The sequence below is a fragment of the Vidua macroura genome, chromosome 3 (assembly GCF_024509145.1).
Source record: "Vidua macroura isolate BioBank_ID:100142 chromosome 3, ASM2450914v1, whole genome shotgun sequence".
In the NCBI taxonomy this organism is placed as follows: domain Eukaryota; kingdom Metazoa; phylum Chordata; class Aves; order Passeriformes; family Viduidae; genus Vidua; species Vidua macroura.
This window is the reverse complement of record NC_071573.1, coordinates 66,694,989-66,716,553: the sequence shown is the minus strand read 5'-3', so window position 1 is coordinate 66,716,553 and position 21,565 is coordinate 66,694,989. Positions and strand designations below refer to the sequence as shown.

At 39.2% G+C, this 21,565-nt stretch overlaps 2 protein-coding genes across 2 annotated transcripts; one reads left to right on the top strand and one right to left on the bottom strand.

Moving 5' to 3' along the window:
• The first annotated feature begins 403 nt into the window (after window positions 1-403).
• On the top strand, window positions 404-11,052 carry RWDD1 (RWD domain containing 1). The gene is made up of 7 exons (XM_053974613.1): window positions 404-570; window positions 2,216-2,281; window positions 3,489-3,619; window positions 4,583-4,726; window positions 5,714-5,846; window positions 6,877-6,939; window positions 8,636-11,052. Exons 1-7 carry the CDS (start codon window positions 498-500, stop codon window positions 8,746-8,748), a joined length of 723 nt encoding a protein of 240 aa, XP_053830588.1. The 5' UTR covers window positions 404-497; the 3' UTR covers window positions 8,749-11,052.
• A 1,204-nt stretch (window positions 11,053-12,256) lies between these two features.
• ZUP1 (zinc finger containing ubiquitin peptidase 1) lies at window positions 12,257-21,519 on the bottom strand. The gene is made up of 9 exons (XM_053974612.1): window positions 21,225-21,519; window positions 19,586-19,702; window positions 18,537-18,646; window positions 17,625-17,793; window positions 15,794-15,982; window positions 15,348-15,516; window positions 14,559-14,710; window positions 14,002-14,222; window positions 12,257-12,971 (listed from the first exon to the last, which is right to left on the bottom strand). The coding sequence occupies exons 1-9, from the start codon at window positions 21,517-21,519 to the stop codon at window positions 12,924-12,926; spliced, it is 1,470 nt and encodes a 489-aa protein (XP_053830587.1). The 3' UTR covers window positions 12,257-12,923.
• Between the last annotated feature and the right edge of the window lie 46 nt (window positions 21,520-21,565).

The following is a 21,565-nucleotide window of genomic DNA, read 5'->3' as shown; positions in this document are numbered from 1 at the left end:
CCCTTTAGTTTGCTGATCCCTGTAAATTTTCAAGGGAAGAACGTCCAAGAGTGAACCATACTATCACTAGTCTGTGTCACACAGGGACTGCGGACCTCAGCTTTGCCAAGGCCGCCGCTCCCGGGAGGCGCGGGAAGCAGCGCGGGCGATGCCAGCAGGATCCCTCCTGCACGCCAGGTACTCCGTGCTGCCCGGAGCTGAGCGGCAGGCAGCGAGTGCCGGAACTGACGGAGCTGCGGGCACCGCGGCTGTGAAGGCGACCGGGGACCAGCCAGACCGGCTCCCCGTGCGCGGCCTCCCGCCACGGCAGCACCGCCTCCGTCCCTCCCTCCCTGTCTCGGTGCAGCCCAGCCCAGCCCAGGGGCGGCATTCCCGCCTATCGCGAGCGCGAGGCATGCTAGGAAGGGCCGGGACGGGGCCGGGACAACGCAGGCGCGGGCGGGGGTGGCGGCGGCGTCGCGGTGCGGGCGGCCCATGGCCGTGGGCGGCGGGCCACGATGACCGACTACAGCGAGGAGCAGCGCAACGAGCTGGAGGCGCTGGAGTCCATCTACCCGGACTCGTTCACGGGTGCGGGGCCGCGCCGGGGCCGCGCCGGCAGCCGGCGTGCGGGGGGAGGAGCGGGAGGCCGCGGCGGGGCTCCGCGGGTCCCGCGGGGGTTCCGAGCCGCGCGGCTTGGGTGGGTGCTCGGGATGTTGGTTCGCTCTCCCCGGCCGGGAAAAGCAAAGCGCTTGATGGCCCTTGTGGCCCGGTCCGTGGGCGCTGCCCCTGCCGCGTTTAGCGCCGTGGCACAGCAGCCAGCCCGGCGTGGGCAAGCCGGTCCCCTGTGCTGGAAGGATGCTCTTCGGAAGAGCCTTTCAAAAGATGCAGCCCTAGGAATTAGTTTGTGTGCCGACCGGTTTTCCTTTCCGGTAGCGAGTTTGTCGCGATCGTGAGGCACTGGATGTTTTGGGGTGCTTAAAGGTGCTGTTTCCTCCGTAAATGTATTGCCAGTACCTGCCTCACTCTATTGCAGATGAAAAAAAGGCAAGCTTTAATTCCCTGCGTGTTATATTGCTGGAACTTTCATGTTGTGGATACATTGGTTCGTCAGTTTTCAGGATTTTCAATTTACCATCAAACAATCAAGAGTGTCTACCGTGCTGCCTAATCCAACATGATTTTTGGCATTCTGTATCCAAGGAATGTTAACAGTGGAAACATTGGGGCATTTTTTGTTTCCTTCCTGTGCAGTATCTACTCTACCTAGAGTTCCACAGCATCTTACTTGGCAGGAACTTCACCACACAAACATTTGTCCAGTACAATTCCCTATTGTTTCAATCTGAATTTTTTTCAGGTCTTTGGTTTTATGTTAAAAATTACTTAAAAGTATATGAATTGATCTCTGGTAGCTGGGGATGCTGGCTATCTGATAGTGATAGGGAAGTCATATTCTTTCATACAGCCTTTACTCTGATACTTACTCAGAGTTATTGTTCACTCATGTAATGCTTTTATGCCCAAGAGAAGAGAGGGGAATAAAGATCGTAGTAGTACATTAGCAATTAGGCAAAATTCAGTTGATACTTTGAGAGCATGTACGCTAAGTTGGGCATAGGTTATAACAGACATGCAGAGCAGTCCTTACATGACTATATGGTCTGCAACCCACAATTGTGCAAAGAGGGTTTTAGCCTGTGAAACACAGGTCACAGCTCTTCCTGTGTTGTGTTGTCTGTCTTGTAGCTGCCTGATTCACACACTTTCATTCTAGTACGTTGCTTGGTTAGTAGCATTTCTTGCATTAAGCAAGAAGTTTTATATATAGGTTCAATCATTCTGTAAAAATAGTCCACGGTCAAGAGTGCACTGGATGCTCATCAGACACATTTAGTGCAGTAAAGCAAATTAGCTTTGGTGGCTTTCTGCACGCAATCAGTGCACTACCAGGAGTTGTTTGATTTGATTTGCACTTTCTGGAACACTGAAACTTCCAGAAGAGAAAGTTTTCCAAAAGTGGTATTGTTTGATGTATGGTCTCATTCAAAGAGCACTCCAGGCATCACATCGTATGGAAAATAGCTCTTAATTGAAAAGTATTACCTTAATAAGTTAAAAAGGCCCTTAACACTGTATCAAGAGCTTGCTTTCTTTAAGAAGTTCAGTTTCACTGATGTGAAGAAGTAATTGATTTAAGGACTCTCCCTGACTCTTGCTTTTTTTCTTTGAACAGTATTGTCAGAAAAGCCAACAACTTTCACAATCACTGTGACATCTGAAGCTGGAGAAAATGATGAAAGTAAGTTTATCATGTCTTACTCAGAAACTTCTCCTGTATATGTTTAAATCTAATTCGATCACCAACAGCTATGTATACCTCCACTTAGATCCTTGAAGGGGCCTGGTACAGCAAACATTCCTTTGCAAATGTAGTTCAAAGATTTGGGTGATCCTCATTTAGCTTGCAGAAACGTTATGCTGTCATTGTAGCACTGCTTTCTGCTGAATCTCAAAGGCTTTGTAGCATAGCTTCAAAAAGTATGGGTTGTCACCATCCTTCCAGTGGCTTACAGACACGTTGTGAGGGGTTTGGCAACTGTGTGTATGCCAGCTACGTGGGAGAGTTGAGTCTGTGTGCTGTGAATGTGCAGCCTTTAAGGAGCAGTTCCAGAGCAGAAGGCTGTGGGTCCCAAGTCCCTGTGTATTTGTTAAATACCAACAATTGTGTGGGCATATTGTAAGCAAGCCTTACTCCAAGTTTGAAAGCTGCTATTCGGGATACTATAACAGAAGGAATAAACAGGTGCTGCCTTACTTAGTTTTAAAGGAGTAAGTCCTGCTTGGAGCAGGTGTCTGTGTTGTACAGACTGCTGTGCTGCTGAGAACTGTGAGTCTGGAACTAAAGGAAAGCTTCTTCCTAGTATTCTGGGAGGATGTGTAAAAGGAACTTGATTCTCTTTTGCCTTGTTTCCATGTTACCCTGGCTCTGGACAGCTTCAGATTGAATGCATTTTTCTTAGGCAGTTCTCTGCTTAATAATTTCTACTGGACATAGTGTGTTTGTCCACAGTGTGGAGCCCTGGAACCCAACACAGAGGTTGATACCTCAGCCAGGCACACAGGATCTGAGGTGTTAATATGCTGAGATTTTCTCTAGTTCTGTTATTATGACTCTTGCTGTGTTCCAGCTTTAAGTAGAATATGAGGGAGATTATTGCTCTAGTACCTGTCATAAAAGATTTTTCAGTCTTTCTAAAGACCTTTCAGACATGAGAAGGTTTTAATAGCTTGTGCAAGTGCAAACTTTATCATCTTAATTTCTTTGGACTCTTGGGTTATGTTTAAATCTGTTCATATTGTTTTAACATCTGTGTAAGAAGACTGTCCCTTTGGGGCAAGAATATTTTATATTCTATAATCTTTAGACTGTTGATGCAGTAGGAAAACATACCATTTAAGTTATACAGAGTTATCACCATAAGAATATGTGTTTGTTTATCTTGTAGCTGTCCAAACAACCCTTAAATTTACCTATCGAGAAAAATACCCTGATGAAACTCCACTATATGAAATTGTCTCACAGGAGAATCTTGATGATAATGATGTCATGGACATAATAAAACTGCTAGAGCAGCAGGTAAGGAAAACAGAGTATCTTGGAATAGCTTGATACCACTTCACACATTGGCTGAAATTTCTCTCAAATCACTAGTTTTTGGAGGTATCTGCTACTGATCTGAAACTTGTTCCATACTATAGGGACCTACTTTGTGGTTTGAGTGTGGTGAATGACATCACTGAGGTAAGATATAGGGCTAATTCACTGTGCGCAATAATGTAGAATAATGAAATGGAAGTGCACTAGGGCTTCCCTCTTTTCCACTTCTAGCTCATGGTGAATTTGTATATATATATATAATTTGTGAAAATAAGCCAGCTCAGTTTCATTTGGAAATATTAAAAATGCCACATTGATTTTTGATAATGTAACTGTTTGAGGGTGGATCTCATCAACCTTTGGGATCACTGAGAGTGCATTGTGAAGGAAAGAAGGAAGCACTTCTTTGGTTTCAGGAATTTTTGACAAGTCCTCACTGCCTTAAAATTGCCATAATGTTTAATGGGCATTTTTTTCATTTTCCGTTTACTTCATATAAACTTCCTTCCATCAGCTGATGTTTTCTGATTTTCCGGGGAAACTGTCTCACTTCAAAGGAGCATGTAATAGAATTAAGGAATAAACTGTTCCAGGAGAAGAAAGGTTCTCAGTGACTTGTCTCTTATGATTTCTGATATTTAAATTTTACAGTTGTGTTTCTACTGTAGGTTTTGTTTTATTAATGAAAAAGCCTTTCAGAAGATGTCTATAATGTGTTAATAACCTGATCACAGACATTCATCTTTGTGTTTTGCTGCACACCCATTTGGGGATAACTGACTGGATTAACTGGCCAGTGGAATTTGAAGTTTACAGCAAGCTTTTAAGACTGGTGCAGAATGTGTCAGCTGTGCCCTCTGCATTTGCACAACATCCTGCTTTCTATAAACGTATTGATGCATTCAGGTTCTTCTGTTTGAAGTTGCCCTCTTTGTGTTGTAGGCAGAAGAAAATTTAGGAATGGTAATGATCTTCACTCTAGTCTCAGCAGTACAGGAGAAATTAAATGAAATAGTGGATCAAATAAAAACACGAAGAGAAGAAGAGAAGAAACAGAAAGAAAGAGAAGCAGAGGAAGAAGAGAAGGTATGTAAAATAATGTCTTCAATGAAAAAGAATTTCAGCTTCTTTAAAATGCATTGGTTTGATGCAGGAGCAGTTCTCAGTTGCAGTGGGAAAGGAGCAGCTATCCTAAAGATGACTTAATTGAAACATAAGATTGTTTAATGAACTTAAGTGATATTTTTTCCCCTTTTTTCTTAAGCTGTCTTTTTGGAGTCTAACTGCATGTTCACAGTCTTCTAGCTTTACTTCCTAAGGCAGGGATTTTTCCCAAATGAAATCAGATTTGCTGTAGACGTTTTTTTGCTGGAAGAAGGGGAAGCAAGAGGGAATGGAGAGCAAAAAAGGCTAGAATATGTCATGCTGCACACGGGCTCCATGGTTTGAGGAAGGCTGTCTTCCTTGGAAGACTGAGTGGATAGGGTGGAAGCAGTGGGACCAATCTTCAAGACTGGTTTGCCCTCCTGTAAAACAGTTTCACTGTTCATGGATCGTGCTGTGATAAGTCCAACTAATGACTCCTCACTCACTTTCTGAGAAATAGCTGGAGGGTGATGGGACTTGGAAGGTTCTGTATTTCAGAAAATTGGCAAAGAAATGTCTGAGAAAAAATACTATTTTTTTCTGTTTCAGCAATACAAAAGGATTAATATATTTTAATAGGCAGTATTTTGGTGTAGATTGCACTTACGGGTTAATAAGAAGTGCTGCCTACTTATAAATAAGCAATATTAGTGGGGAGTTGTGAACTATTGCACTCTAGGTCCAAAAGGAGTATGCAGGGTTCTTCTTTGAGTTTCCACCTCAGTATAGTTCTCTAAGGGGAAAGTCCCATGACAAAAAACACAAGAATGTGTTCTTTATTTACTCTCAGAATTAAGATTAATTTCTCAGAATACTTCACAGCAAGCAGTGTTTCTGGACTGTTGTAATTTAAATAATTAAGAAAATGCTTATCTTCACCTGTAGCTTTGCAAGTTGTGTTTGCAGCCTTGTTTTCTATTCTTCCAGCAACGTTTTCATGGCACTCCTGTTACCATTGAGAATTTCCTTAATTGGAAAGCCAAATTTGATGCAGAACTTCTAGAAATAAAAAGGAAAAAAATGAAGGAAGAAGAACAAGCAGGCAAAAATAAGCTAAGCGGTATGTTTTAATACTGGTTGTGAAATTTCTGCAATGCTACCAGCCGATAATGACAAGTCTAAAAGTAATTTTTACACAGATGATAGGTCTTGGCATCCTGCTCCATAGTCTACATGGCTTAGTTTTGAACTGGTTCTCCTGTGATGTTGGATCTACTTTTGACCTGATACCTGAAAAAACATAACCACTGTGGTCATGCTGTATCACTGTTCTGTTTTCTCCTCACTTCTGGCTAGTTTTGATAAAATTTGACAGAGATGGAAATTGTAATGGTATTAAGCTTCATAAACAGCTCTACAGGACAGGGGACATACTTGATTCCTCTCTGAAGGATATGCGTTTGGGAATCTGCAAAGATAACAGAAATCACGCTTCTAATTTTTCTGTTCTTTTAAAGTATTGTTAGTATGTGGTGTCTGTTTTCCTCCATACAAATGTAGTTTATAAAAGCTTCCCTATAGAAAACCAAAACCAAGCTTATTCTTGGATGTCATTAGTGTAATTCCAGTATTACCATGGACACCAAGCAGTGTTGTTTGTGGAAGCTTGCATGAGCAATGTAGATGGAAGATAAATGATTTATGTGGAAAGAGTCCTGAGCTTTTCTTCCTGTCCTTCCCAGTCAGAAAGGCTTCACTCTTCTGTGTTGTTGTCTTCAAAGCTGTGTGTGTGTATAGGAGCTGGTGATTTGTGCAGATCCAAGTTGCTTTTTGAATGGGAGAATATATGAAAAAAGGTGGAGGAGTCAGCTGATTTCCTTCCCAGTTCCCACAGAGGATTTCTTGTGGAATGCAAGATGAAGAGTAAAGCAATAAGGACTGAACACAGGCTGTGGGGTGTAAATATTTTCTGCCCCCCATTGTTAAAGTCTTAATAACATTACAGTGACCCATTTCAATTGTTGGCATGGATGAATCCTGGATGGTTGTTTTGAAAAGACTGAAATACACATGCTGACTACTGTTGCCTTGGGTTGATAGTTGCTTCAGAACTGTACTTGCTTATATATTGGTTTTTATTTTATTTCTAGGTAAACAACTGTTTGAAATGGATCACAACCTCGACACCTCTGACATCCAGTTCTTGGAGGAAGGTAAATTCCTGTTTGATTCCACAACTGAAAGTCAGTGGCTTAAAAAGGTCAAAATTCCTAAGGAAAATCTGTGTTATATTTCTGACTTAACATCTTTTATCAGAATCCCTTTTACATTGGAAGAACTTTCTGAGAAGTACTGCTTTGCAGAGTGAACAGAAGTAATTTTAACTTTTCTCAAAAACAAAACCTTTTCAAGAGGATGAAGTGTCTTTATTTGCAGCCTTGTGCTTGAGGTGATCTTATTTACATTGGGAGCAAAAGAAAAAAAAAAAAAAGAAAATAAAAAACAAACTAAAAAACCCCAACTCAACCCTGATTTTTCTTTTTTTTTTCCTAATACCTAACCTGATTTCAAGCATAGGTCTTGAACTTTTGTCACTTTTTCTCTGAACCTCAGCACCAATTATAAACATCTTGCACATCAAAATAAATGTTATTTGCTTCTGTGCAGTGCATTTCTTTTTCATGGTTTCTGCAGATGGGCCTGCCTAAAATACAGACCTGGTGCCAGATGAAAATTCTGTAAGCCTGTGCCAGAAAAATATTAAACTTGGAAAACCAGTTGGAGATAAAGCACATAAAAACATATATACTCACAGTAACTGTTTAATTTGCTGTACCGCTTTTTAGTATCGTAGTTTAAAATACCTGAGTTTTGAGGTAAGACAGTTCTTTAATACAGCTGCATTATCTACTGGTATCATAAAACACAGGCAGAAGAGGGTCAAGATTCTTCTCTGCAAGTAACAATTAAAAAAAAGTTTATGAATGTCAGTGAGTATAAACTTGAAATTGTAGTAATAGGGAAGTTTAGTTTCTTTTACAGGGAATGATTTAATCTTGTCTTCCTACAAAATACCTAACGTGAAAATGGTTTGTTGATAGCACATTTGACTGCCTCAAGGGAGAAACAGACCTCTACCTGGGCTATGTACCCAGGTGATTTGGGATTAATGCATTAATTTGTAATCCTGTTGCTACTGGTGATTAAAACTCCCATTCTTATTGCTGCTTGCATTCTGTCATAGATGCAATAGGTCGCTAAGTCTGTTTTAATATTACAGTAGCATGTACTACTAATTTTTAGAGGATAATGGCATTATCTTGTGTAGGTGCCTTCAAGTCCAGTGAAATAATAGAAACTATATTTGGTGACCAGAAGATGTCACTGTTGATACATAAAAATAAAATAGCAGTCCTCAAGTTTTATCCTTAGGTCAGCAGCATCTCTTTCAGAAGAAAATGTGAAAGTAGCCAAAGCTTCATCTTGCTTGTAAAATTTAAATCTGAAAGCAAATACATGTATGTCAGCATATGATGTGTAAGGAATTTTTTATGAACCCTGTGCATTTATCTCACTAGGATAGTAGTAATTATTCCAGCTGTGAGGTCCAGAGCTCCAGCTTTGGCTGTCCTGGGGAGATAGAATCTCTGCTTCTAGCAAATAGAAATGTTAATTTCATGCTCCCAGTGAATTCTGAGGTTCTGTGTGACATTTCTCTTGACTGGGTTTTGATACAAAGAAAAAGATAAAATGTGGCATTTACTTTTCCATATCTATATGATGTATAAAGGCCAAGTAAGTTAGCAGCTACCTGCTGCATTGAAGAACTAATACAAAAAAATCTTGTATGTTTTGTTGTTAATATTTTCCTTCTTGCATGAAAATAAAGTATCTTTCTATTCCTTACAGCTGGAAACAACGTGGAGGTTGATGAATCTTTATTCCAAGAAATGGATGATTTAGAGTTGGAGGATGAAGAGGATGACCCTGACTACAACCCTGTTAATTTAGATAGTGATTAGACTTATTTGAACTGATTCTGTCATCAGTATGGACATATGTAAGAAGAGAGGGCCAGGCAGGAAAGCCACAGCATCTGTGGTTTTAGTAATGTGTATTGTTTTTCTTTTTTCTTAAATTTTTTTTCCAAAGAAAAAAACCAACAAATTTTAAATCCAGGAGAATGGTCTTCTGATGACTTTCACTATAAATAAATTTAATATTTCAAATGAAAAATTTGAGAAATATTGATCTGTCTGAAAATGCTTTTCTATTTTCTCTCGGTTTTTTCTCCCTACTTCTGTAATTGTCCTTTGAAGAGATGTGGCAACATGCAAGATGGAAGAATGTTACAGCAAGCACTAAACACACCTGCATCTGAATGCTGAGAAGCTTTTCTGCTGTCTTCCACCTGGGATAAACATGGGCAGCTTTGGTCAATAAAAGGGATCATATACTATGCAGTTATTTATATTTTTTGTTTCTTTTTCCTGTGGAATTTTTTAATAATTTAAGTCAGTTCTGGTGCCCCAATTTATCAGCTCTAGATAGACAGCACTAGTCACCTTTGTTGTATAGCCTTATTAAAGTCTAGTGGAAACCATTTCATACAATTAGAGTGAGATTTTTTGCCATAGTCATGAACAATATTTTCAAAATGGTGAATTCAGGTCAGTAGGGAAAAAATCATAATGTGAAGCCTCTTGAAGCTTGGTTGGTTTGTTCAGAGAGGATTTGGTTTTTTTTGAATGTGTGCCTCAGTGAACTTCTACGAAAAATCAATACTCACCTTAGGAAGATTAGTTTGCTTTTAGCAGCAGACTGTATTGAAACACTATGAGTGGAGTGCACATTACAGCAGCAGGGTTTGTAGAGTGCTCTATAGGTTTGAATGTAACTGGTGTAGTTTTAGAAGCATTGTGTTGGCAGCCTGTGAAGGTTAGCACAGAATGCCGTCAAGCTACACATCAACTTGGGGATGTTGCCCATCCTTCAGAGTTGTTTCTGGAGCTAACAGCTGTTAGACTCCTCCCTTACCACCCCCAAAAAGCCCAAACACTGCAAGAATTGCAGTGTTTAAACATGCTGTATTTGAAACTGCAGCGCTGGAAGGATGATGGTGTCAAAAAACAGCTTTCCAAACAGAGAGACAGGCACCTCAATGATTAAACACTGTGTGCTGAATTTTAAATACTGTTAGTAGACTGCCTTAACTGTGCCAGCTTCAATCTTTGAAGAGGGTTGCACTAAAGTATCACATTGCTTAGAGGAATAATAAATTTATGAATTTTAGTATTTGAAAATTCCATAGTCAAGATGAGAAGTTTAATTATGGAATTAATTTAATTGTTATAAGATTCTCTGCTCATATTGCTTGAGAACATCTGTTTAGGATGACCTCCTTTAACCTTTTTTCTTTTTTTTCATTCAAGGTAAATGAATTTCTAGTACATAGAAATAAGTGTTCAAGTACCCTGTAAATACTTTTATAAATTAACCATGTGCCTTTGTTCCTACCATCGACCCTCTGATCTTTTTAATTTTGGCTACTAAGAACTCTAGATAAGCATCTAGGTTTCAGTGATGTTTTATGTTTCAAAGCAATAAGTAGGATCTGTGCTCCAACACCGTTACCAGATACATTAAAAAAATTGTGAGCTAATGTGATATTAAATCTTGTCTTTTCCAAATAGACAGTTGGATTGAAAGCTTCATAGTTACTACATCCAGTTTCCTGTGTAATTGCTAGGATGCTTTAAAAAGCTCTTCAGCACTGAACTTAATTTATTTCTGATATGTCTCAACTCAGCTGCATAAAACCCCATTTAATTCCTAAGGCTGCTTTCTATTTCCAGCTTTGTATGTTTAAAACTGGTGTTTTTTCGTAAGAGGAGTGAATTGGAGCTCTCTAAATTTGGACCAAATCCAAGAATCCTGTGTAGTCTGTGCAAATGTGGTAATCAGAAAATTTTCCAAGTGGATCACTGATAAGTCATCTAAATATGAAAGTTTCTCATGAATTGTATTTCTAGAATAATGAAATTTTCTAGTCTGTTTTCACACTAACATATTTATTGGTTTTCATGCAGAGAATGTATAGCTTAAAAATGTTAAAATTATGTAAAACAAGTTAAAATGTGAAAATGTGTTTTTGCTGTTAAATTTCAAAGCAGAGGAAATAATAAGGGTGAAGTGACAAAGAAATTGCATGAAGTCTGTTCCTCCAGGTCTTTGGAAGAAGTTGCAGCGACTCAGTCTGAACTGCAGATTTGTTTAGCTTTGTTAGCAATTAACATCTGTGAAATAAAAAGGGAATTTGAGAATAAGCTTGGCTCTGTGTGTATGTTAGTTTGCTGAAATGAACAGAGAGAAGGGGTCTTTTGCTGGAAAAAGTTTAGCTGGGATATTTAAATTTGCTTATCTATTTTGGACTTAATTGAAAACTAATTTGTATTAACTAAATAAAACCCCATTTATAAACTTTGACAGAATTACAGTAATCTAAAATCCTCAGGCTGACAACCTCTTTTGTATATTGTTTTTAACTGCCTCAGTCCAAAGCATGCACTGTAATGCATGGAGGCAATAGTGAGTTGCAACACTGCAGCTTGACCAGAGCGAATTTAGTTTTGATCAGGCTGAGTGTTTTGAATAGTTGGTGCCAGAGCTCTGTTAAAATTCAGAGGATGGTGCCTACCACATCAAGATGCTGTGGGTAAAAATCTCAAGCATGCTGCAAAGCCTAGGATTTTGCATCCAGATTATGATTGCATTATTGGCATCTCCTTTTCTTTCCTTCCTTCCATTTGTTTGAAACCTGCATCACAGACCAGGGCTAACACAGGAGCTGAAAGTCCCCCAATTCCCAGGAACTCTCTTCCCTAGTCTGAGTCCCTCTAGTGTCCTAAGTATTTAAACTTTTCACAGCTTAAAGGCCACTTCTACATACTTACTGAATGAATGTACTTTCATAACTATGTTTTAAAATTTTATGTGTATTTCAGAAAAATCAGTGATTTATGGATTGTAATATATCTGTACATGTTTACATGTTTCACTGCTTCCAAAAATGACAAGTTCTTATTGCCAGAGCACATGAAACATGAGAGAAAGCAGTTATTGGTAAGGCTCTTATACCTGTATTTAGGTGTCAGCATAGAAGGCAGTCTAAATGAAAAGGATGTATCTAAATTTACTCCAATTACAACAGGTGGATGCCAGATACAGCTGGTAAAGCAAAACCACCCTGTGCTACCTGCAGCACACTTCACCATCCCACCCAGCCTTCAGCTCCTCTCCTGGAGGGACAGGGCTCTTACATTCAACCAGAGCGACACATCCTAAGTACAGTAAAGTGCCTCAAACACCCAAGACACTTGTTTCAGCAGACAGCTCAAGTCTCCTAAATGGCATTTACCCTGCACAACAAAGGCACTAGTCAAAAGGCAGTGTCCTTTTGGGATATACATTATAAAACACACAAAACCCAGAAATGTTAAAAAAAGGATAAAGTGAAGATGGAATAAGCACTTTTAAAAAATATATTAATTTTATTCATTCATGGTAAAAAAGGAATATTTTCTTCCTCTACCCCAAAGGATTGTCTTGCACAGCATCTAAAGCACACACACTCTTATTCTGGACACCACTTTCTTAGACGTCTTAGCCAATGCCAACACTGCTCCACTTCCTAAGCGCATGTATTCAAGTGATACATCTAGAGGAGCCAGCTACTTGAAAAGAACTTTACTAGTAAACTAATCCCTGGTGCAACAGACTGAACTATGAAGAAATAGAGGACTGGTTACAGTGGCAACATATACACATTTACAGAGGCAAACCATGACCAGGAACTCCAATGAAGTAGTTCCATAGTATCTTTATCCACTGCTGATTACCAACAGTGCATAATTTGCTACAAGACAGTAGGTGTTGCTAATTCTAAGCAACTAAGAAAATAATACATTTTCTAGTAAGACAAAGACCACAATACTTCAGAATTACATTTGTATCAGGGTGCCAGAATTGTCTGAACACAAAAACTACAGGTTTACTCCAGTGTTGTGCTTTCCCAGAGCTCCCAATATGTCCCAAATTATGGAGACATAATTTAAGTCTTAAAATTGCTGAGTTAGGGTCCACTGTCCAGAAGTTTAATGTTTTGCACCTAGCAAGTTCCAGGTTACAAAGGTATCATTTAAGGAATCTTCTCTGATGTTAAGACCTGAGAAGCACGGCAGCGAGCCTAAAAATAGGTGGGGAGAGAGGAAAAGAAAATACTTTAATGAACAAAACTAGGACTTTAAAGAGCTTCTTCCAAATTATCAGTTTAGTAATCTTAATGAGTGTTAGGGATTACATTCCATCTCATTTAAATGGGAGCTTCCAAAACAACATTCTAAACAATGGATATTTTTAAATATAAATCAAATTTCTGAAAAGAAGAAAAAAAAAGTGGCAAACCAAAACCAAATGAACACCACCACCCACACCAAATCCCAAACAACACCTTTTTTATGCTGTGTCCCAAACTTTAAGGCTTTTTTTCCAGTAGGAAGAGAGGATGGTCATGTTTCACTGATATTTCTGATATGTTCAGAGCCAGAAAACACTTAAGACAACACCTCATTTCAACACAAACATTAATATAGCTGAGCAAGTGATTCAGTTATTTCATAGTTTAAATAAAAGTGTGTCCTGAAGCTTGAACATGCTGAACAGTGCTGATACAACACCACAGAATTGGAACATGGGTCCTCAGAATCAATTTTTTAGTGTAGGAAAGAAAAAGCTTAAGAAACAAAAACCACATTTGACAATCTGCTGAAAACTTCTAAGGTCTTAAAAAAGGTAAAATGCCCCAAAGTCAAATACATGGATAGGATTTATAAAAATTTCAACAGCTCAAACCTCTGAACGAAATTTTGCACTGTGAATGTAAGTAACTTACATACTCACAGTCAGGTATTTAGGAGAAAACATTGTAAGAAAATGGAAAATTTAAAAAAGCCTAATTTACATCTGGAAACAGCTGGAAGATTCATACAAGACCTAGAGGTTGTCAGTTGCATCAAGGTGGCATCCATTTACATGCAAAATGTTTTTGGTTTTGATATTCTGGGATTATATAAGCAGAAAGCAGGAGAGAAAAAGATCAAGGAAAGTGAAAAGATGCAAAAAGTTCACCATGCAACCATATATGCATATGCATTCAAAGAAGAGATGCAAATGGTCTTAAATTTTCACAAACAGAAACTGTTTTCTGAGATACTTACAGCTTTCTCTTCCAAAGAGAGCACCCCATCTACAGCCACTATCTGATATTGCTTTTCTTTTAGACTACCCACAAATTTCCGAAGTAGTCTGAGACCAGTTCCATCACTGTTTTGTTTCAGCAGTTTCTGCATTTGTTGGGAAGAACATCCCGGGTCAAACAGCAGCAAACATAAGCTTTTGTTCTTCTTCTCCTCTATTCCAACAACAGTACGACTATGACCTATTATCAAAACAAGAGTTTCCGTAGTTTAGAAACACATAAATCCCATTTACTACCTTGTAACTTAAAACTGATTTTCAGATCAAGGAAGGCATTACTCAAAATTTAAGAAGATCATTGTAAGAGTACATGTCAAAAAGTTGAGATCCCAATCACGTTCAGCTCTTCCATCCAATAAAAATACAAATTTAATGTTGCTCTTACTAAATAGGAAAATTACAGGAAATAAAACTATGCCTTCAACAACGAAGAAGGACTAAAAAATGCTGTTCTGAACTGCAGTACACATAAAGAGAGATACATAATAGCAAGAAACCAGTATATTGTGACACTGACCTTGATGTTGTAAGTAGATAGGTGGTTTGGAAGTACACACCACCTTTGCACCACCTTCGTTATCTGCAGAATAGTAATGCAAAATCCATTCAAACAAGCGAGGATGTGTACCCATAGTACCAGTGGGTTTGTGAAAGTCAATTATTTGGCACCTACAAAATATTGAGAATTAAAACAATAATAAAATTTCAAGCAGGTTGCTTCTTTTCACCTCTGGGTCCCTGCCTCCTGTACCCAGTGGTCCTTACTACTTTCTTATTTTTTAATACAGGAGTAGGGGACACATAATTACAAAGCAGTGAAACATACTGTCAAAAACTGGAAAATTTGTTACATAAGAAAGAAGTGCTCTACTCTGTTCAGTCTAACAAGGGCTTGTGAAACTTGCAAAAATTAATGTTACATTTTTTGGTATGTTATACGTGTACACTAGAGAATCCAATCAAAAGCCACAGAAAATAGCTGAAATTCAGATTCTTCTTGAGAAGAAACTTTCAGAGAAATTAAGTTTTTAATCAATGCTTTAATTTATGCATATGTGGCACAACTCTGCATCAAGTCTCAATGATCTAAGCAGTTACTCAATTTATGTACCTCCTATAAGTAGTAACATGTACCTGTAAGTAGTTATACAGCTTCATGCTGCATTAAATCAGATTTGTTTATATATGGTTAAATTTAGTCACTAAGGTGGCTTTGTCATCACACAGTTGGGAATTCTAACCTTCAAAGGTACAGCATTTAAAGCAGCAGTTAATAATAACAACCACAACAAAAAGCAATATTTACTTTATCCTGAGACTGGTTAACAGTGAATAAATTTCACATGCTCCTATCCATGCTTTGGAACCATGTAATCTGTTGTTGAAGTGAGATGCCCCATGAGGATCAAAACCTTCTCTCCAGGCATCTTCAATCATGGACTGAATCTTTGGGATACTAGGAATTAGTGTAGTATCTGGAACAGAAAAGCTTTTGAATTGTTGTTACAGTGACTGAAATAGTCTATTAATTAAAACTATTCAGCTTCTTTTATAACAGGCAGTTGATGTTACAAAGATGCACCAAAAAAACTAAAGGTAAAACTTCAACCACATCATTTCTTGCCAGTATTCACCTCTGACTCTTCCACAGTTAAGTACCTTGTGAGACTTGCTGTGTAAATGAAAAAGCTAAACATCAGTCAGCAGCTTGTCATCCAAGGTACGTGGAACAAACAGCATTTTGTTTAATACCTCTCAGGCAGTCATTGTAGAAGCTGTTTTGCAACAGTGAGGAAAGGAGCATTTGGAAATTCCTGTAACCACAACCCCAGCCTCTGTCACCCAAAGATGAGTGGAAGTGATCTACTCCCGCTGAAAGCCACACACGCCTCACATCTTTGTTCTCATTCTGATAGTACTTGCACAATGCTTCAATGACTCCTAAAGAAGACAAAATAAGAAGCTTATTTGTAAAATGAGCTACTAAATATACCAGAAGATTCCTTCCCCAACTTGGAACAGATACAGATTAATACAATTTGTTTTTAAACTTCATTACATTTAGAGCCCAAATCACAAAAGCAGTGGATTTTGCCCCTATTTAATTTCAGTGGTCTTTACTTTGATGAATTTATGTACTATGAAGCCTTCAAAACTAAATCTATTTTTTCAGTGTTGCTACACAATGATTATTTTAAATGAAACAGCTTGGACTAAATGATAAACTGTGACAGTCAAAGGAACTATGACAATGATATAGAAAAACTATGTTACCCGTAAAGCATTCCTGTGCCCCTGCCACCTCTAGTACAACATCATCTTAAAATCATGGCAATACTTATGCATACTATGTAAACCTTTTATTCCCCCTATCTTATTTTTCCTGGAGAAACTAAGAGGGAAAAAAAAAAAAGAATTACAGAAAGGGCACAGAACTTGAGAATTATTGTAAATATTTTGAAATAACCCTCCTGCAGGATATTCTAATTTCTCCTTTATTACATGAAAATAGATGCTTGGGAATTCTCTCTCCAATTCATGCCTGTAAATTCTCAAAGCCCTTTCATAGCCATGCTGTTGTGAAGAGAATTATTCCATAGTCACCACAAATTATTTTCTAAGAACCTCTCTGAAATCTAAATCATTACCAAGAATGAAAACTTTAAATGTGTTATTTCCACGCAATCTGTTTGACAGAAGAAATTTTATTTTATCTGTCAAAAAACAAGTGGATATTTTGTTAGCCAGAACCACTAGCAATAGGCTCAAAGACCTTTGAATTGTGGTCTTGTGGAAAGATAAGGGAGAAAGGGTCTCTGCATTCGTTTGAAAGGAACACAGAGACCCATCTGCCCTGTGTTTCTGCACCAACTATAAAACATTTAAAAGAAGATGTATCAAGTAGATGCCTACTCCTCCCAGTCCTCTCTTAGGCATTGTAATCAGGTGAACACTGCGCTTACCTGCAACCAGCTTACACAATATAACAATTAACAGAAACACAAGACAAAAAGCTGCTGTAAATTTGAACAGCTACACTGGATTAGAAACCAATGAGTACTAAGCAGTAATCAAGCACAGAGTCAAGGGCAACCAGCTTGTGATAAGACATTTGCATCTTCTGATACATACAATACATCTATTTGTGCCCTTAACTAGACAACTTGGTTCCAAGTTCCACAGCAGAAACAAAAAAGACCAAAAAAACAAAAAACCAAAAAAAACAAAAAAAAAAACCAAAAAAAAAAACCAAAAAAAAAAAAAAAACCAAACAAAAACAAACAAACAAACAAAAAAAAACCAGCCTGCAAGCTACAGTGCAGATTAAAACAATACCAAGATTTAACACTTGGTATTATATTTGGTATATACTTGGACTATTATACTTGGTATTATACTTGGACTATACTTGGACTATATACTTGGACTATAACAATTTGGATTGATCTAGAAAAAAATGCTTAGAACTAGGACATAGCAAATATTAAACAATGAATTATATGTTTTGTTAAAGACTGGTTTGGTCACTACAATCTAAGGTCTAGAAAGTACAGTTTTAGTTGTACAATTTCAGCATCTTTACCTGATGTCTTCGTCTTCCCATCATCTATACCAGAAGCCAAACTTTCCATCATGTCAGCTTTTCTCTTATGATATTCAAAGGGCTGCATCCTTCCTCTATCAACTTCTCTTTCCATATTCTTTAAAAATTGCTGCTTGAAACCACCAGAATTATCCAAGCCATACTGTCTCTGTTAGGGATGCAATGTGCATGATTTAAATCACATTTTTAAAATTCATCTTTTGTCCATGCAATTTCTCAAAATCACTACCAGTAACGTTGAAAAATTTTGACACATAAAAACTTCAGGATTACAATTATTTTAGACCCAAAGACCAAGCCTCATTTCTGAACATGAATGTGAGACTAAGGAAGCCACACCTGGAAGAGCAGATGCATGCCTCTGCTCCCTCTTGGCAGAGCCATCAGCACAGAGGCAGTCTGGCAGGGAGATAGTGTGAGTGGGAAGTGAGTTACCAGGGCTGTGAGATGGGAGACAGAGGGAAGCAGGACCTGGAGCAGGTGATGGTATGCCAGTAAAGGACAACCAGGATGCTCAGAGCCTTTGGCACTCTGGCAAGGAATATGCTCTAGGCTGCACTGCAAGGCAGAGCACAAGAGCTGGCTAGAGTACAGGCAGCAGGTGTGTTGAGAGAGCAGAACAGCAAGCACAGGGAGCAGCCAGCCCCATCACCACTGAAGGCTATAAAGTCAAGTAGCTCAAGGCTGTCATGTCCAGCACTCTGCCAGGATCAGCATTGCCAAGAGACTGAATTTGCTTCCAACCCATCCCTACACCATTACCTCAACACAGACTGTGTGGCTTGCACAGTCTGACCTGGTAAGGCCATTCCAGGACATTACAATTCCAAGATACTCAGCTTCTAAAGGAACAACTGGTTTTAAGTTTACCATTTAGAAACAAGAGTGTACCTGCAGCTTTTTAAATTCTTCTCTCTCTCGCTTCTCTTCTTCTGATCTCTGCCGTTCATCTTCTTCAGTTTGGAGTTGCTGAGCCAGCTCTAGATCTCTAATGTTTCCACCTACCCCAGGACAACATTGCAAAGTGAGGGGACTTGGTCAGGAGGGTAGTAATGCTTTGAGGGATCAGTTGTTTAATTTTTAGAGATTCCTTTCTAAGCAGACATATGTAAACGCAACCGGGCATTAATTTTAGGAGATGCACCCCGCATTATTTTGAGCTATTAGCAACAAACACTGAACAGGACTGACTGCATTCAGTCTATCAAGACTCAGACTCTTGACTCGCACAAAGTTTATGCAGTTACTGGATAATTTGCCACTTACTTGGCAAATAATGCACATACCTGTAGCACTGAGAAGACAGTTTTTGTTTACTGTGTTTCACTTGCCTTAGCAAGAAGTCTAAGTTCCTTTAATATCACTTATTAGCATCTAGGACCATTGCTAGCAGTCTCACAAGGAAGTGACAAAAATTTACAATTGGAGAACTGATAGGGAATCTCTAAGATTCTCTTAGATGTGTTATAAAATAAAATTTAGATTTTATACTTTAACGCTACGATTAATGAATTGGCAAACTATTTGCAGAATTTAATTGAGAAAAAGAAGTTTTCATAAGCTATAAATTCTCAACTCATCACAGTGGAACATGCCACTGTAAACTCCATTTATGTAAACCTTCTATAGAGCTAGACAAAGAAATATATAATACTCTTGTCTTTTAAACATTTTTTGCTCCAAGTTTTTCTTTTGGCTAACATGCATTCATTTACTTAGCAACCATGCACAGACAAAGATTTCCTTATTAGCATGGCAATTAAGTAGAGCACTTGGTCTAGTGATAGGACCTTAGCTATATTAAATTCATTATACCTGTGTCCAAGTTCCCTTTGAATACAGAAATATTTTTTTTTAATTTCACATGAAATTCTACATTACAACATGCAAATATCCGCAAATGCTTTCAAGTATTATCAAGCCTGTACCCTTTCACGTACCTTCTGAAAAGTTATGTTCCTCTAAGTGTAAATCCACATGTTCTTCAAGAATCTGAATGTCTGTACAGGTAAGGCTACACATAGGACATTCATACAGCTGTTCACCATTTCCTGTGTCTGAAAAAGAAATGCAGTTTCTTGATTAATGCAATTCCTGTGGTTCTTTGATGGAATCATCCCCTAACTAATACACAGTCTAAAACAAATACACAGTAATGAAGTTTGTGTTGCCACTGAAATTCCCCAGTGAAAGGCACCAAATTCTAAACAGCTGTTACTCTCTTCACCACTTAAGAATTTGTATCTAAATACATGAAAATTTTAAGACATATCTTCCTTCTTTCAATTTTTTTCCCTATTTAACTTACAGATCACAATTTGCTATGATAATATTTGTATCAGGAAATGCTTAGTCTGAAATATCAAACCATTAATAAGATGTGTTCTGATAATGGGAAAAATTTAACATTCATGTAATAACACAGCTGTTTTTGGGCTGAAAGAATAAAAAGTGCTGTCATTCTTATTTTGTTGGTCTTCCCACATCTCCTCAAATAAATGTTCTTTCTGCAGTTTTAGGATTATTATTGAGGGTACCATGTAGTATAGGTAAAGTTCAAAAGAATTTCTGGAGATCATGTAGTCCCTGGTAGAATGGTCACATGAAATAGCTTAAGTTACACATAGCTTTTCCCAGTCATTTTTTTTTGAATAATTCCAAGTATAGACTCTCCAAAAACTCCCCAGAGGAACATATTCTAGTGTTTAACCACTTCTGCAGTAAAAAGAAGCGCTCTTGCATTTAAATATCATTCCTCTTACTGTGACTTGTGCCCACTGCCTGTTGTTCTGTCACTGGGCAGCACAGACAAGTGCCTGACTCCACCTTTACTGCTCTCCTCGAGTCCCTAGGATTTATCTGCACAACCCTCGGCTCACAAGACACAAGAACTGATATCCTGTGTTAGCAGTTTCTGGAAGGCATTTGTCCCAGCTAAAAGTTTATGACTGGTTGGAGGAAAACTTGGTGGTATAATCATCTAAATTCACCAGAAGCATTTAATGCAACACTGCAAAATACAGTTTTCTGAAACCTGTTAAATACATAAAAAAACAAAATACCTAATAAAAAGAATACAACTATTTTAAAAGCAGAAACTGGCATGCAGGCAAGTAAGTTATTCAAGCTCTGCATTATTTGCACACATGGAGGTAAAATGCTGTTCAATGCTACGACCTGGGGGGTGGGGTGGGTGTGTTCTTGGGTTTTTTTTTTGTTACGAAAAACATTTTAATCCCAGATTACGCAGTGTGGTTGACTGTAGCGGCATATTTTGCATCCTAGCCATCATTTCTCTAGTTGGTCAGTACACGCAGCTTGTTACATCACAAATGCTAGTCTTCTAAGGGTATTACCCATTATATATATATATAGCAGAGACCTTTAAGTTTCTGAAATAACTACCAGCATTCCGCCAGTTAGTCAAAATAAAACTCTGATCACGCCCAGAATAAACTACACTATCTAAATACGTCACTACTTCCTTCGTTCCAACTTCATCCCCCGGTCGGTTCTCCGTTGCCACCTCCGATCCCCGCGGAGAGATCCCTCCCTCCCCGCCTCCCCGCCGCCGCTCACCCGTGCCCGGGGCGCCCAGCAGGTGCCCGTGCCGCGCCCTGACGTGCTCCTCCAGCTCCCGCCCCGCCGCCTCCCCGCAGAACGGGCACTCGGGCGGTGCCCCGGGGCGGCGGGAGCCCGGCGGGCCCGGCTCCGGGTGGGCCGTCTCCACGTGCCGCCGGAGTTCGTCGCAGCCCACGGAGGCGGCGCAGAGCGGGCAGCGGGGCTGGCGGCGGCACAGGGACGGGCGCCGTGGGTGCCGCCCGGCCGCCGCCTCGGAGGGCAGCGCCCGGCCGCACGCGTCGCACAGCCCCATGGCGGCGGTGCCGCGGCCGCGCGGCCCCCCAGCGCCTTCCCGCCCC